Source organism: Coturnix japonica, chromosome 14 (genome assembly GCF_054131305.1).
Source record: "Coturnix japonica strain WE chromosome 14, WE-NBRP24, whole genome shotgun sequence".
Taxonomy (NCBI): Eukaryota; Metazoa; Chordata; class Aves; order Galliformes; family Phasianidae; genus Coturnix; species Coturnix japonica.
In genome coordinates, this window is record NC_140676.1 from 15,619,035 (window position 1) to 15,637,223 (window position 18,189).

Consider the following 18,189-nt stretch of genomic DNA (forward strand, 5'->3'; position numbering starts at 1 on the left):
GTCTGCTGCACGTATTGAGTACGTGTAACTGTACTGCAGCTTTCAAAGAAAAAGGGGATATATTGAGCCCCATGAAATAAGTGCTTCAAAAAAGGAGTAGGCGAAGGAAAACCTTTGAAGCGAAGATTCCTATCAATAAGGTTAAGAAGATGTTCTTCCTCAGCAATGAGATTTTACGTTTGAATAGATCATATTATAAAGACTTTCCAGGTTTGTCAAAAGTCAGGCAAGCACGGGACTCATTTAACAAATTAAAGAAGACAGAGTTGAGTGACATGGTTTTGCAGATGTCACACACTGAAGCAGCAGCAAATCCACAGGTAAAACCCGACTACCTTGCATCTTAAGCTCCACGCTCTTTGTGATGTGAAGAACTGGCTTTTGGTAAGGAAAAAGGTAAAGAATACGGTAAGAATTTCTTTACTGCCAACAAAAATAATCTGAGATCTGGAAAATTACTTCACATTTTCCAAAGAACCACATACCAGGCAGCAATGTGGTGCTCTAGTATACAGTACTCAGAAATGCTGATCACCTGCAGCTTCAAAACAAAGTCTCTGAGTGCTGTAGTTACCCAACATCTCCCACTGCTCAGCAGCAATCAGTTCTTAAAAGTGACCATTGCTTTAATGCATTGTGTCTAATTTTCAGAGCTGATGAGCAGCTGAAAGCATGTATCAGTAAGTACTTCCATTTCCTTGAAATTAAAGTTTGGAATGTATTCAGCTGGGCACAAAAAATAGAGATATGCAAAACCAGATGAAATTACAGCTGTCTGTGGACATGGGTGGGTTGGTACTTCCCCCATTCATCTGCTAAAGACATTCAAGAGGGACAATTTTACCAAGATGAAAAAAAGGTTTTCATATCTTTTCATATCACAGCTTGCAAACTGCTTCTACAACACAGCAGTAAAACCAGACACAGCCCAGGAAACCTCTGGAACTACAGCTTCCGCTGACTCTTCACATCTGCCTTCTATTCTCCACATTTGATCTGTGCTATCTATCAGCTTTGTAGGTACAGTACAGCCTTTTCATTGAATAAATGAAATTCTACCTGATCCCAGCAGCTTCCACACAGAACAGTCAGCAGAAAATGTCTGGGTTTTTCCTGCTATGAATGTGTGAACAAAATAGCATGTATACTCAGTCAAATCTCAACATAACAATGACATATCTTGTTCCAAAGGAGTTCCTGCTGGTAAGTTTGATTAGTCAAGGAGTGCCTGATATATTTCTGATGCACAGAATACACTCACATTGACTATGCAGCTTATCTTCAGAAGCTGATGTTTCCTAGGGTTCACAGGGACTTCAGGTTTTACAGCAGAATTGTTGTCTCACAATGTTTTTCCTCAGAAATTTAATTTATCATAGAAAAAAACCCCTCTCCTGTATTCTTCAGGACACTTCAAAGTTCTGCATCTCCATTAGCATTAAGATTATCAATCCAAATTTTTATCTCCTTTGATTCCGTTCTAGCATTCAGCCTTATTTCCTATGGAAACACAGTTTGTTCAGCCCATCTGACTGTGAGTTTGTCAACCCCCTCCAGAAGCAGCCGTAACTCTTGACATATGTAATTTATTTTTAAAATAAATACATAAAAATCCTGGCATACTGGATGGGCTCCTATACAGACAACAGGGACCCTTGGTTGAAAACTGTAAGCATTTGGGCTTCTAAAAGATGAAAATGTTTTCCTGAATAATTCACACAAATACAGACAGAAAAAAAAGGAGGGGATCATCACTGAGTCATGGAGCTCTTAGTCTTAAGACAGGACAGAACTGGAATAGGCTCTGGAGAATTAAATTGAGGGAGGGTAAAAAGTCACCCTCCAGGTTCCTCAGCAAAACCCAGTTGTCTTATGCCTGAGATTTCTTACACTGTGCTACATGGTCAACAGCCAGAAGGAACACCCAAAAACAGGAAAAGTGACAATTTTCATCTTAATACCTGAGAAAGTCCGGTGCTTTGGAAATCATGTTTTCAAAATCTGCAAATCCCAATTTGCCATCACCATCCATGTCAGCTTCTTCTATCACTTTCTCACAAACCAGAGTGATTTCTTCTGCTGTTAGTTCTTCTCGGGTCAGCTTATTGAGGGTTTTTTCCAGGTCTGCTTTACAAATGAAGTTGTCTGTGTTAAAATCTGAATAGTAAAAGAAGCAAAGAAAAGATCACCAGCAACTCTCACACTCATTTATTTCAGCAAACACATAGAAAACACATGCAAAAGTATCTCAATACATTACCATAGATCTTAAAGGCATAGATAGCTTTGAGCTCTCTGGGAGCCATTTCACTGAGCACAGAGAACATGTCCACAAAATCATTGAAGCTGAGGCTCCCCTCTCCATCTTCCGAGAAAGATTCCACAATCCTTTCCTTAAAGGGATTCTCCTGTAAATACAGACTTTTTATTACTTAAAACAAACAAATAAACAAAACAAGATCAGCAAAAAATGCAAACTCCTTGCAAATAACTGGTAGCTGGTTGGCTGAAGATCACTTCTCAAAGATAACTCTTTTCTTCCACAATGCATCCAACAATTTACATTTGCATGTTAAGGCACTAAGTGTCAGTAAGGCACGCTGCTGCACAGAACTACTTGCCTAGATTTTCTCAGCTCCATTGCTACTCATTTACCCTATGCTGGTGTTGACCTCATTTCTCTTGCAGTAGGACCTGCTTTATGAATGTTAGAGTAAAGATACTAAGTGTGTGAATATCATTTGCATAAAATTTGTTCCTGACAGGCTGCCATAGTGATAAAGTCAAAAGAATTACTATTCCTGCATTATGAAGCTAGTAGGTGCAGACCGGACGACAGTAAATAAAAAGTCAATAAAACAAATGGAGACCTCATACCTCTGCCAGCACCTGACCCAAGGCTGGAGGAATTATTACTACTTATGAGAGCACTTTAAGAAGTAAACATAGCTACCTACCTGCTTAGCACAGAAGCACCAATGAACCATCAAACAAATCAAGCCTGTTTATTAAGGATGCAGAATCGTATCCCCGGCAGCATCTTGTAGAAAGGGCTTTCATTATCACCGCTACAAAAAAATATCCAACTCCTGGTTGAAACAAATAGGAATTCTAGAATTTTAAACTAAATCTCAACTCTCCAGTGGTGATTCTAAGATCCAGCACCTTACCAATGCAGTTGGTGATAAAGCCACACTCAAAAGGCAGAACCCTAAAACAATAAAAACAAGAGCTGGCAAGCACGTAGCCCAATTCTTGTAAGGTACTTCATGCTAAATGTAAGACGTCAGTCAATAGCACAAGCATATTGTGTTTGAGGACACAGCCTGGGAGAATCAGAATGTCTAGATTCTGTGAAATGCATCCTAATGAAGATTCTAATGAAGAGTTCCAGGAAAATCTCCATTCCTTGAGAAACGCTGTAAATGTGCCTGCTCATACTAAGTGGTCACATCACAGACTTCTTAGCTGCAGTAATGAAACCATGCCCCTCTGTGTCCTCCTTTGTGTGTCAGTTATGTGTCACATGCATCATTTTAACTGTTTACAGGTAATTTCAGTTTCTAAGGATTCTCGTTAAAAGACCAGCGTAACAAATGTGAGTTGTGGTTGTGCACACAGACAACATTTCAAAGCACATCTAGTTCCTGGAAAGCAGCATTCCTTTCTTCTTCAGGTGATTGGTCATGTGTGGACTCACTATTGGATGACTCCTTGCAGCGTGTTCCAAGATGCAATTACAGAGAAATGGTGAGACATCTGTGTGCAAAGCCCGGTTTGAAAAAGCCTGTCTTACACTTAGCAAGTCAAACCACCTGGGAAATGTAAGAGCATATTCTGGCAGCCTTGCTGGCTATAACTTTGAGGTACTCGCATACAAAAGCTAAAAGGGTTATTCACATTCTCAGATCATACCTGATTTATCAGGAGATTGCTACTTAATTGCAGCACAGGTCTCAGCATACATTAACTACCTAATGAGATGCCCTTGAGCATCACAGTTTGCACTCCAGGTGCATTTGTATGGTAAAAACTGGAGTCTGCCAAAAGGCAAACAGCCACCCAATGGCAAACCACACAGCTGTGTCTGTCAACCTTTTGTGGGTGGGTGAGTTCTCAGAAATCAAATCCAGAAGTGTAATTTCTTTAAACAATCATGAAATTTAGTACTCCTAAATATCAAGATAACTCCAACCTTTCTGGCTAAGATAATGACAAAGATCAAGGTTGCTTCAAAAGATATTAGAAGTACAAACCACGGAGTCATGGTCCCAAATAACAGACCATTAAATTAGTCAATACTACATTAAAATTCTGCTGCGTGACTTACAGAGAGAACTAACTCCACAATAAGAAACATTCCTAGAGATTTCCAAGGGGAAAGACTAAGGACCTTACTGTGCTCTGAGCTTCATACATGAAGCTGAACTCACTGCTCAGAGGCAGAAAAAAGTAGGCCAAAGAAAAATGAAATACATCAGTGGGTACTGAAAAGAGTATCTGAGTTGAGAGCTTGGAAACACACCTGTCCTGTGAATATGGATATAGACAGTTGCTCCAGAAAAAAAATAACTGATTCTGTTGTTTCAATTGTTTTTCAATGGTCAGCTTATCACCAGGACAAAGCAGGATTCAATTCATCCCACTTTCCTCTTCAAAGCACATAAATAAGAATGTACCTGTTAAATGTATAAATATTAGGGAATGCTCAGTACAACAACAACAAGTTAGAAATGCTATTGGTCTGATTTCTATAATGCTACATCACTTCCTTCAGAACCAACCCCATCAGAACTAAGCATCATAGCAACAGATGATATAAACTGACATCTTAGAGGCAGCATTGAGTAACAAACAAGGACTACACAGATGCAAATATCCTTATCAGCAGTGAATATCAAACCCAGGACTTTCTTGTTCCAAGTGCTGGCCATGATCTCACTAAGTATACTGCAGTTGTATAAGATGAATTAGCTGCTTGACATGTTAGAGGCCTTGAAAACACCCGTAACTCAGCAATGAATTAAAAGGAACTGGGTGTATTTAAGTAACTCTTTGCTAAATGTATCTCTAAAACCGAAATGAAAAACAAAATCTTTCCTCATATTGATTCCCTTCCTTTAACTTTCTCATATTGTGTGTCTTCGGGCAGTATATCTGTAGTTTACACAATGGAAAGTATTAGTTTACCTTCACAGATAGTTTTCACATCCTTTCTGTAATTTCATTACCTCTACTCTAAAGAGCACAGATTAAGGTTCCATCAAATTTAAAGGAAAAGCCATGGGGGATGGGGGGAGGGAGAAGTGGGGAAAATGATACTGTTCCTTCATAGATTGTTTTCCTTCAAGTACTAATTGCTTAAGGAAGAATCCTTTTACATCAGGAAACCTACTTTTAAGATGTTAAAAAGCTTTTTCCATCCTCTTGCAATAAAAGTGAGAGACAGAAGCAAGGAAGAACTGGTACAGCTAAAACTCAGCTGTTTGCAGACTGTTGATGTTGAAGCCACTTAAGATAACTCATGTAAAAGAGCTATCTACTTAACTGTTGCCTTTTCTAGTCAGACAGCCGTATTTCTACATAGCTTTAATACACCATCACATCAATTCTGGCACATGGACTTAACACAATATGATAACTCATAATGACTAGTTGTCTAAGAAAAAAGAAAGCCAGGCAGGATGTGGTTCTGGGCAGCCTGGGCTGGTGGTTGGCAACCCTGCACATAGCAGGGGGCTAAAATCAGATGATCATTATGGTCCTTTTCAACCCAGGTCATTCTGTGATTCTATGAATACTATCAGGGGTTGCAGTTAAATCTTACCAAGTCATTTTGTTAGTCACACCTTGCTCTCATTTCCATCAAATGTGGAAAAAAAAACAAACATCAAAGCACTGTGTTGTCCTCTTGCCTCACCCATTTTTCAATCATCTTGCAGCTTGACCAATTTACTTAAAGCACAATATCTTTTAGCACAAGCTGCCCCTGTTTTAGAAGTAAGACATTGCAAGTAAATCTGAAACAATTCTCCTTAGGTTAAGGTAGCTAAGCCAGAGAGGCTGAGCAGTCATTACAAAATGCTACTCAGTTTTACATCCACATAAATGTAGTGGCCTTTACTTTGGGATTTCCATGCAAGTGACACTAGCAGAGATGCCCAAACACACAAAGCATTCTGCAAAGCACTGCTTAAAATCACAGGAAATGGTTTTATTTTGAAGCACCACACATGCATTCACTTTCAGACCTATAAAAAATAAGGTGCAAACTTTGATCCTGAAATGTGACCAATTCACCGTTCCCTGTGTGTCCTTTCTTCCTCCTGACTGATTCCTGTGCCTGCTGCTCATTCTGTTTCAGTGGTGTGTGGATTTATGGACTACCTCGCTCACCACTGCAGTGAATGACAAGGCCTGTGAGGATCAATGAAGTGAGCGTGTGAGACAAAAATGGGAACCAACAGACTGTAAAGTGAGTGAAGCAAAACCCGTTCCCCTCCAGAAAGCCATTTCATAACCTGCTCTACTCCTGACACAAAGACTGCTGCATCGCCATGTACCAGCTTGAAGGCAAATAAATCAGTTTTGTTTTGAAACAAGCTTCCCTTTCTACATGGTTTCACACTGAGCAGCTCATACTGTTACCACACATTTGCAGTATTAATTGCTGTAATCTCAGATATACTTATATATCCTCTCATTAATTTAGTTGACATTTTTGCCTGTGTAACCACAATGGTCAAAAGTAGAGAACAGAGACTACAATGAAACAGTTGGAGTAAACTAGATCTGTTAACTTCAGTGTAATGGTAGACCTAATCAACTTAAAGTATCTGCCCCTTCTTTATTTATTTATCGCTTGCCCTGACTTTCAACTTAAGAACCATGAATTAGTGAAAAATTCATTACCAATTTAAGTAAGTTCTTCTTTGAAACACAGGTATCATATTTAAATTCACCCTGGCTCAAAACATTAATGCGTGAAGTAAAGATGTTTCTTTATGCTAGCAGAATCTAATTTAGAAAAGTGCATTATTGATTCTACCCATTTGTCAGAATCTGCAGTGGTATTGAGCTGAACATTGCCAGTAACTAGAAGTGTAATGTGCATATGAAAAAAGCCAGGTGCATTGAAATTATCACTAATCCTATTAAAATTCAATAGACATATAGTTTGTTTGTTTCTATTCTGAGATCCAAATATCAGTTTAGCCTTCGTCTTGATGAACACTTACTCAAGAACGAACACTAACGATTTGTTGAGCAGTCTGAGAAAGGTTAAGGACTTCTTTTTTCTGTGTTAGCTACAGTAAATACCCACATTGCTTGGAAAACCAACTCTGCGTGAAAGGCTTCTTCTCCCCATCTGTATAGGGACATTAAAATTCTTCACAAGCAATCTCTTGCAAGATTTGGGAGAGAATTATTAAATCTGACACCAAATCTTGTTCTTTTGCTGGCATAAAATCAAGTTCAGTTTCCCTCATGACGTATTCTAAAGCTGGATCAGAAAGATTCACAGACTTGAAGGGGTCCAAGAAGATTGGATCAGAATCAATCTAAATACACTTCTTTAATCTGTTCCCTTTACCACCTGTATTTGCTACAGCAGCAAGACATGCTCTTGTATCTGAAAATCTAATCATGGTTCTAAATGAAACTTACATTTTATATCTCAGTTTAAACATCTTGCTGCCCTGGAAAAATGGTAGTTAACAAACAGATTTGTAAGTGTCTGATCCTACATCATTAAAACAAATAAAACTGCATGTGTGATTATAACCATTCACTGTCTTATCTGAAGGCTGAAATCAGCCTGTCTTAATTTCTCACAAAGCAAATACTGGCCATCTGGCAGTTAAGGGCTTCATAAGAGCTACACAACCAAGCCAGAGCATTTCATATTGCGTTACCAATATCTTAGAGATTCAGGCTAAATAATAAAGTAAGACTTAAGAAACAGTGATCTTCCACACCAGAAGCACCAGTACAAACACCTATGACACTAAAGCAATGAATAAGATGTGACATGCTAAAGAGATATAAAACTACTTCCAACAATGGAGGAGTGAATCAAAGCCCCTTCCGGATGATGAATTTTAACCACAAAGATAAAAAAATGCAATATTACTATATAAGCAAAAATAGTAGCTGGCTTAATACAGTCAAGATACTCCCACAGTGATGTCTATATATATATATATATATATATATATATGCCCAACCAACATGTCAGCATTTCAGTTAGGAAGTTAAGTTAGGAAAACAACCCTATTTCAACATAAATAATCTTCATTTTGTACTAGCTGATCAGCATCATAAAATTGGCTCTTGCTTATTGCTAAGGGTAAGTCCTTTTAATTACATAATCTCAGACAAATCTCACAGGGACGTTAAAAATAAATTCATATGGTCTATGAATTGCCTCTAAGGGGGGAAAAAAAAAATAGAACACAGCAACTATCACAATAATCAGTTCATCCAGACTGCCAGCCTAATTCAAACTGGGAACCATAGCAGATAGAAAAAGTGTTTTCAAAAAGATTAGTGCAATGAATATTTGGGGGACTTCCAGAGTTGGAGAACACATACAAGTCATAAAGCTTAACAGCAATTGTGGAATTCTGTTCTATAAGAGCACTTAAATCATTCGTGACTACATTCATGATGTCTCCAGAATGTCCCGTGGTAATGAGTTCCTCAATACCTGCCTGTGCTGTGTCAGCCATCTATGGGATAACTTCATGAAATATCTCCTTGTCCTTTCAAAAAGTAATACGTAATTGTTCTCTGTTCACCTGTGATTATTATCCAGCTGAACCCACGAGGAAAAAGAAGGGTTAGAGAAAGCCTTGTAATTCCCAGACTTGAGCTCCATTACCTATTTAACAATATGCATCATCACAAAGCCTAGAGGCCCAATTCAGTCTGCTTGTGTTAGAAGTTACCTCAGGCTACTGATTAGATGCTTCATTATGTCTTAAACAAGCTACTTCTAGATAATCAACTTGGTGTTGCTACCTCCAGTTGGGACTCAGTTTGAGGTAAATAAAATACAGGGCACTTTTGCAAAGTACTGTGCATTTTTCCAGATTTGCCTGTTTTCTTTATTTGTACAATTAGAAAAAAAAAAAAGCAAGCAACCATTTTTGTTATATAAAATTTACATGAAATATGTATGTGATGTCCGAACAGTTAATGCACAATAAGGTATTTTATCCATTGATGAACTGAAAAGAACATTTCAGCACGATCCTTATTCCATCTATTTTCAAAGTCCATAATTACTTTTCTGGATGCACTTTTTTCTTCGTTAACTACACAGGCACATAACTTAGGTCCTTTAGTAGATACTTCAACACACTAGCACACATAATGCTGAAAACAAATGGTTTACAGAATGCTGTTGCTGCAATTAACATCTCATTAATAAACAAACCTTGAATTACACCTCTTTTGTATTCTTTTTCTACTTCACACAGAGCAGCATAATGGACAAAGAGTAATTTTTGTTTAAACTCCAGAACCCACACGGTTTATTAAACATCATTCATTTCACTAGAAATGGTCAGTTTTGTAAGCCACAGAGGACAGAATTGCACTGAAGCCCCCAGCAGTCAAGGACACAGAGTGCGTCAATGCAAACAGCTGGTAAGAAACTAACCCAGAGCTGAACTGCTTGGCTTTAGGAGCTACACAGCTTTGGGTGTTCAAAAGCTGCACAGCTCTCAACCAGCTGATGAAAGATTCTAGGGAAAGCCTGTATCACATCATAGGTTTCATTTTTGTAACTATTTAAACAACAGAGATGTCCATACTTATTATATTCCTAAACTAAGCAATGCTGTTCAGGGAGTCACTAGCAAAACAACCCTGTCAAAACCCACAAGCTTCTAAGGGACACAATATATGAAGCAGAAAGAGTATAAAATTTAGTTTTATTTCCTTCTATTTCCTTTAAATTCTATTCCAACTATCTATGCAAGAGAAACATCCACCTAAGTATTTTCCAGTTTCTGTGCCTGGCTACACCCTCGATCAATAACAGCAAAGGAAAGACCTTGGATACCACGCTGCTTCAAGGCACCAAATTACCTTGCAAAACCTCTGGCAGACAATTTACAGAGCTAACGAGGTGCAGTTTGTAAGCAATGAGAAGCCATACCTTAAGCTCAGGCATGTTTATTATAAGCTGCATAGGTAGTTTAACATCTGGGTCTTTTGTATAGTCCATGGGTACAACGTTCGGTGCCATTTCATGATACCGGCCATGCAACCTGTAAGCAAGTAGAAAAAACAGCCAACTTAAATAACCAATTCAATTCATATGGGATAGAATCATGGAATCATAGAATCATAGAGATGGAAGGGACCCACAAGGATCACCAACTCCTGGCTTCACACAGAACCACACTAAATCCAACCATCTTTCTGAGAGTATCATCCAAACACTCCTTGAACCCCAGCAGGCTTGATGCTGTGTCTACTTCCCTAAGAAACATGCTCCAGTGCCCAGCAACTCTATTTGTGAAGAACCATTTCCTAACATTCAGTCTCAGCAGTCAGACACAAATCCAGCTAATTGCAATTTTTAAGTGTATGAGACTAAACCTGCCAAATCTCCACCTTTTCAAAAAGCTTTAATGCAGTAACCAGTATAACTCAATGTAGGTAACTGATAGAAAAACAATAGGAGTTCCTCAGCCTCTTCTGGAGTTCTGAGAAAGACATAAACCATGCAGTAAAATACAGTGTTCGTCTAGAGCAGTGATACTCTAGCCTTCATGCAACCCATTGGTGATGCTGCTCTCACACCTGGATGGAGCAAGTACTACAAGCAACATGGGAACCAGCCCCAATAACCATCTCCCAGGAGCTGCACTGATGGGCACTGTGTGCATTACTGTTCTGACACATCTCTCAGTAACATTAATTACTAACTGGAAATGGTTTGTCAGTAAACTCCTGTGCCAAAAGCTCTAACATTTCTTCTGTTCTTATAGAAGCAAGAAGCACTTCAGATGATGACCTGAATGCATAAATAGATGTGACTGGCTGGGAAAGGCTTTGTGTCCTTTCACTCAGCATGACCCTGAACAGGAAGCATGTCTGATAAAAACAAAGTGGCTTTGGCTCTCTGCCCTAGTCACAGAAACAGTTATGTCTTATCTGAGGAGCAATGTAAGGTTTTGCAATGCTATTTTAATGCATAAAGGTTTGGAAAGGCTGCCATTTACCATACACAGACCATTATATATATTCATAAGCCCAGAGTCTGCAACCAGCCTCACTTCCCTTGCAGCGACTACAAATCCTGCACTATCTGCTTCTAGGAGTTCTTGTGGATGCCTGCATCATTACCTTCCCATTCCTTGGTGTTCTTCCACTGTTGACAAGGTAGGTAATTCTGCACTGAGGATGCAGAGGAAAACCTGGTAGTATTTACTAGTGTTTTCCTTCCCGCAGATAAGAAGAGATATAATAACAAATGTTTTAACAAGCAGATGAGTTCCTTCAGATACTTGTGTATGTTTAAGCTTGCTGTACTATGCCCTGGGGTTAAAGCCACAATTCCCTTACAAACTCCTAACAAATTAATTCAGTCCAAACTCAAACTACCAATCTGTGCCTGCAGGCATTTCAGGTCTTCCCACTGATCCATCTCCCCAGCATAAGCACCAACACTTAGGAAACTAAATTTCAAGGAACAGATGATTTAAAATACAGAAGTTTCACAGCTCCTTGAAGGAGCTCACAGAGTTGCAACACTAATATTACTTGAGCATTTACATCAAATTAATTTGCTACTGATCTTGGAGAGAAAGTCTAGTTGTCCCCAAGGTCACCACTGGGTGTATTAAGGTACAGAGAAGCTACTTGCACTGAACTCTGCACTGAAGGAGTGCTGAAAACAGAAGATAAAAGCTCATAATAGCTCACTGATTAGAAGGAAGTAAGTAGAGTCTTCAAAGTGGCCTTCAGAACCTAATGTGTTTAATGTAACACCTCAGTGAATGTAGAGCTGCTTCCATAGTACTGGTCACTTGTTCTATTTTACAAGGAAAGTATTTTATTCAGCAATATGTCTATCATTTTAGTGCTAAACAGCACAAATGTATTCAGCGTACACTCAGTTTTAACAATACCACTCTAAAGACTAACTTCCAGATTGCTTTTGCACGTTCACAGAAAATAAATAGTAGCGCAGCTTCATTGGCACAATGAAACAGAGCCAAGAGTGCCAGCAAAGTCACTGCCTCTCATTCAGATAGAAAGTGTATGGTGACAATAACGAAAAGATGGTAGTAAGTACCCAAGAGGTTATTTACAGGAAAAACTCACCTGTATGGAAGCCTTTGGTCTGCTGGGAACCACTGAGGCAATCTCCACCAAGGAGCAATCTCCAAGAGATGCTGCCTTAGTGGTGGTCAGCCCTTAAATGAGGTCTAGAGGAGGTGCAGTCGAGCTCCACCCCTTCCGGGAGCACAGCTAAATTACTCTCACCTGTGCTCCCACAGCTGACTCAACACATGCCTCAGATGGTTAATCAGAGGTTCAGGCTGTGATTACCAGTTTCCCATACAGAAGGGTTACACAGAAGAGTTGTAGAACGGCTCCTGGTCATATGAAGGGAACTTAGTGTTTCAGAGCCTGGAGCAGCACTGATGAGCCTGTCCAAAACCCTGGACACAGGTCTCCATCTGCCCCAAAAAGAGGGGCAGCCAGCCCCTCTGAACTGCTGGAGACAACAGCAGCTATGAGTGAAAGCAACTGCGTTTAAGACAGCACTGCACAGACTGCAGGGAAGAATGAATCACGCTGATGCAAAGATTGAGATGGGAACTTACTTACAATTGATGCTATAGTGCCCTGGTGACGCAAACTGTTAGGATGCATGCACTCTCTTATCCTACAGTTCTGTTACTGCAGACAATTCAATGTGAGACCTGAGAGCTGAGGTACAGATAGCTCTATACCCTTTCAGTCTGTAACACAGAGAGGAAAAAGTTACTACAGTTCAAAGAGAAGGAGGTTTTTTTTAATCTGGGTCTGAGAAACTGTGGAAGGGAGGTCTTTCAGGACTGTCTGCAGCTAATAAGGAAAGATTCTTCTCAGTGTCTCAGATTTATACCACTGTTATGGGCTTATGTGGCAAAGTTTTGGTTGCAAGGGAGGGCTGAGGTGTGACCTCCATGAGAAGAGCCCAGCAGCAGCCCCATGGAAGAGGAGAGACAGTTCTAGATGGCTCCAAAAAGGATCCACCAATAGCCCAAGTTGAGTCAACAAGAAACACTGGTTGCATCTCTGTGAGCGCTTATTTAAGAAAGGAAAAAAGCTACTGCACAGAAGCAGTCAGGAGAGATGAGTGAGAAAACGCGAAGCAGCCCTGCAGACACCAAGGCCGGTGCAGAAGGAAGGCAGGAGGTACTCCAGGCTTGGAGCTGAAGCTCTCTGCAGCCCACGAGAGGCCCACGGTGGAACAGGCACCCATGGGCACCACACAGAGCAGATATCCACATGCAGCAGTGGATGAGCTCTGAAGGAGAACTCAGAACATGGGGAGCCTCTGCAGGAGCAGGTCCTGGGCTGGAGCTGCAGCCCATGGAGAGGAGCCTATGTTGGAGCACAAGGTCTGGGGGAGCTGCTGCCTGTGAGGATCTATGCTGGAACAGATTTCCTGAAGAATGTGATCCATGGTACAGACCCATGTTAGAGCAGGACTTGAAGAGCTGTGCCCTGTGGGAAGCCCACACAGGATCTGCTGGGTAAGGATAGCATCCCATGGGAAGAACCTATGGAGCAGAGGAAGAGAACAAGGAGGAAGGAGCAGCAGAGAAGTGTTATGAACTGGCTGCTGCCCCTGTTCCTCTTCACTGCTCAGTGGGAGGTAGGGGAGGATGGAAGTGGGTGAAAGTGCTTTCAGTTTGCTTTTATTATCTCACAGCCACAGTCTGCAAGTAGTCGGCAATAAATTACATGAATCTCTATTATGCTCACTCTGTTTTGCCCATGATGATAACTGGTGAGCCATGTCCCTGTCCTTATCTCAACTCTTGAGACCTTTCCCATTGTATTTTCTCCCCTATTCCTTTGAGGAAAGGGATTGAGTGAGCCAGGTGGGCACAGTTCAGCCACCCATCAAGGTGAAATCACCACCAACACACATTCACTGGCCGCTTTTCCGATGACAGTTGAACATTGCGTGCAGTAACTAACACACAAATCTCTATGGTGCAACAGTTCCTCAGAGAATTACTGCAAAGGGTTAAAGTGCTCTCTTAGAGAAAGGGGCTATATACAACTGAGATAAAACAATAGGAAACATAGTGCTGCATCTGAAGGCAGCAGATAGGAACATCAGAACAGATGGCCATCTGTCAAATGGGTACAGAGCAAAGAACAGTGAGAAACGTGTAGGAATAGCTGAAAGGGGAAACTGAAACACTTTCTACCTCCTTTGCTTTCCTGTCAAAGTTATTTTCATTATTTGTATAGAATAAAAAAACCGCACACAGAAATCAGATCTATAAAAAAGCAGCATAAGAGACAAGTTGGATAGATGAGCCTTCTGCCAGCTTTTAGTTAACACGTCAAGTACTCTTTCATGTCTGCAATGCAAAATAAAGCAGTACAGATTAACTCAAGCCAATACTAAATAAATATTCTCCAAAACCACCTGCAGTAAAATAAACAATTCTCCATGACAAATGTCTTTGGTGCAGAGCTTTTACCAATAAATGTATTCTTATAGATGTAGTCATTAGGAAGACTTTGTCTTTCAATACACATAAGCATAAAAGTGTTCACATAACTAGGTAAAGCTCAGTGCTTCTTGTCCTGTCCCAGAGCATCACAGGGAAAAGCCTGGTTCTACTTTCATTCCATCCCCTCTTCAAGTATTAGTACAATTAATACAGACAAGATTTCCCAAAGCATCCTCTTGGCTAGCTGGCACCATCCCTGCTCTGACCTCCCTCATAAGAGGCACTCTCCAGTCCCACCATTACGCTGGAGGCACTTTGGCCAGCTGTCCCCATTTTGTTTCACTCCTTTCCTGTACTGGAGAGCCCAGAACTGGACACAGTGCTCCAGGTTCCATACAGGCCAGTAATGAAAATGAGTTGTTCTCACTTGTGCCTAGCAAACCAGGTGCACTGTGACTGAAGTATTATAAAGGATAACCTTTATGACACAGAAGGTGTAGATCATAAAGAATAGCCTAGATGTCTCTCATTTGGGGGAGCTAAATAAGCTTAACAACAGGAACAGAAACATAATTAACAAGATTAACAGCAGCTTCAGGATGAGTGTTCTTCCTGTATGTAGATTCTTAGACAAAATTAGAAGATTCCCAAGGGTGTAAAGCTCCCCCACTCTTCATCCTCTTGGCAAACCCCATTTTTCCCAGAGCTGACAAAAGCACAAGTTTGCCCTTCTTTATGTAGAACCAAAACTTTTTGAAAGACAGGATGTGTTAGGATTGCATTGTGTTCCAGCCTCCCTCTACACCTGCATAGCGGCCTCCTTCAAAGGGGAGACACATCTCAAGCACTTTTCTGTACTTGCTCCCTTAATAGGAGGGCTTTGCAGACACTTAGAGGAAACCTCTGCTTATCTTCCCAACTCAACCTCCCAACTCAGGCAGGTTTCAGATTTAAAATCCAGCATATCTGGATGGGCCAGAATGGCTCCTTTGAACCTTATCATTTTCTCTTCAAAGACACACCAAGGAACAGGCAGAGAGAGGAACGTAACAGAATTACTAATGTTCTTCTGTAAAAGCTGGCCAGCTGGTGCCCAGCTTGGTGATTTAGTGCCACATTCCTCCAGCAGCTGTCTAGCTGGTTTAAGTCAGACTCAAATTATAAAACAACTCTAGTTGACAGAATTTGTGCTTTTGGACTAGAACAGACATCCAAGAGATCAGGGTTTGAATGCTTTGATATTTGCCCAATTGTATGAGTCTAAAGAGAGAAAGAGAACCAGATGGGCTGGCTAGCAGGCAAGCATTAATACTAGAGTTGTTAAAGTTTGGCTGCTAGAAAATCTGGTTCACAAAAGTGAGGAGAAGCACTGCCATGTAGGAGACTTAATCTTAATTTTAAGACTTAATTTTAAGTCTTAAAAACAACTTAATCACTTGTTCCCATCTGCAAGCACAAGACAAGCATGTTAAGCGAACAGATTAATTGCTGCTGTGAATATAGTGTGGTGGGCTTTTGGTTGGTTGGTTTGTTTGAGGGACAGTAATGCCAACTACTGAGGACCCAACAGTGCCGGCTGGAATGGAATTTCTCCCCTCTCCTTATTTATTTTAAATTCTGGGGGGTGTGGGGGGTATTTACTTTTAAAATTTACTGATACCAACTAATCCCGCTGTCACATACCTTAAGTACAGCTGGCATTTACACTGCATTCCACATTTGCAACTTCTCCTATCTACTGATATTCAAGCAGTGAAATGCTAAGGGCTGTCAGTTCAGCTTGTTGCTGATTTTGCATATATATATGGTTTTGTAAAGGTTGTTCTTCAGTGTCTGTGATTAGGGTTAGGGTTCTTCTGCTTAAAAATACCTTCACAGGTACCTTAGCCAAGAAGTTAGCGCACTTACATAACAGAGGCAGGAAAGGACTAATACATGCAGGAATATACAATCAGCCTTCACCACAATAAGAGTATGTTGCATTTGTTTGTTCCCTCTTAACCACAAGAGCAGCCATTCATGAAGGAGATCTGCTTTCAGCAAATTCACAGTGGCTGCTTCTGAGCCTGTATTACATTCTAGGCATCCAGGAGCTGACCCGGTGTTCTGGAATCTGTCTGTATGCTGAAGCTGTGCCCTGAAGTTCTGGACTAATTTCCACATTCTGAGTAACAGAAGAGCATGTTTTCAAAGCTCTAACATGTACCTATCAAAAAATGAGCAAGGTTCTGAACACTTCTCAGCTGTCCTCTAAGTATTTTAGATAATACATTCTCAGTAGTAATACAAATGTCTCTACATTACCCACCAGTCTTTTGCATGCTTTCATCCTGGGCTCACAAGTGCTATCCAATGGGTTGTGTGAAACACTTCCCAGGGGGCGTATTTAGATTTCCAGTGATAAATAGTCATCTGAAACACCAATAACAGTGTATGGCTTTTCTCTTCCACCAGCCATGTTTGCCTCTTCTGCAGACCAGGGTTTTCTTCACCTCCTAGATTGACTGTCATTCTGTTGTGCTTTTTTCTTTCTCACCATTTATTCATGAGCTGTTCTATTAGCTGATAGTTAATAAACATACTGCTTTGCTTTCCACACCTAGATTATCAGTCAGGAGAACAAGCCCTGAACCTCCCTGAAAGCAGCTTGCATTTAGATGGTCTGAAGTTGATCAGAGTACTGTTGGAAATATCCTCAATAATTTTTGGTCAGGACGGTATCTCTGATAAAAGCAGTTTTTATTCGCGATTGCAATGGCGGGCGCCCTGATGGCAGAAGCGCACCTATGGACATGATGTTACAGTTTTTATACCTTTTCTCCCAGATGTTTTCCCCTCCCATCTCCCCTTTGGTTGGGTATTACAATTTTACCCGAGGTTTGCATTTGTTAAATTTGTTAGTTCACTTGCTATCTTGTCAGTCGCCATCCTGCTGTTTCTGTCTCCAAGATGTCTCGGTACTCTTATCGTATTGATATGTTGATTGCCTTCAAAGCTTCTTCCATTCTGTCCTAGAGGCCTTTGTTAAACAAAGAGCCCGGGGAGGGGGTGATTCCAGTCCTTCCCGATATCTCTTCAGGCACATCCTAAGGTATGTCACGACTTGTATATTTTTACAATGTGTACAACACTAAAACATACATTGTTGCTAGTTTATACAGGCATATTGTTAGTTCTGTTTCAGACAGCTGGACAGACAGGAGCTGCAGTCTTTGTACCTAATAACTTCTACCTAATAACTACAAACTGCTTCACTTATATAATGAGACCTTGAAATAAAATATTCTTATCTTATTCTAAATGCAGAAACAACATTTGATTCCCACAATCCCCCCTTTTCTTCTTTATACACTGTTGATTTCTGCAAGCTTTTCTTTAAGGTATTATCTTATAGACCTCTTCCTCTTCATCACTTCCTTCATTCCCCATCTCCTCTAATATCATTATTTTCATTACCCATCTCCTTCAATATTATCATTTT

The 18,189-nt window shown here is 40.4% G+C and overlaps 1 protein-coding gene across 4 annotated transcripts in view; it reads right to left on the reverse strand.

Annotated features, from left to right (window-relative positions):
- CIB2 (calcium and integrin binding family member 2) overlaps window positions 1–18,189 on the reverse strand; it is a 39,926-nt gene that overhangs the window by 3,796 nt on the left and 17,941 nt on the right. For all 4 annotated transcript variants that reach the window (XR_014934423.1, XR_014934424.1, XM_015872504.3 and 1 more), the window contains 3 exons: window positions 10,169–10,280; window positions 2,261–2,408; window positions 1,962–2,157 (listed from right to left, as the gene is read on the reverse strand). Coding sequence is in view for 2 of the 4 variants with exons in the window: in XM_015872504.3 (XP_015727990.1) it covers window positions 1,962–2,157; window positions 2,261–2,408; window positions 10,169–10,280 (456 nt within the window). In the remaining 2 variants the exon portion in view is untranslated. The remainder of the gene's footprint in view (window positions 1–1,961; window positions 2,158–2,260; window positions 2,409–10,168; window positions 10,281–18,189) is intronic.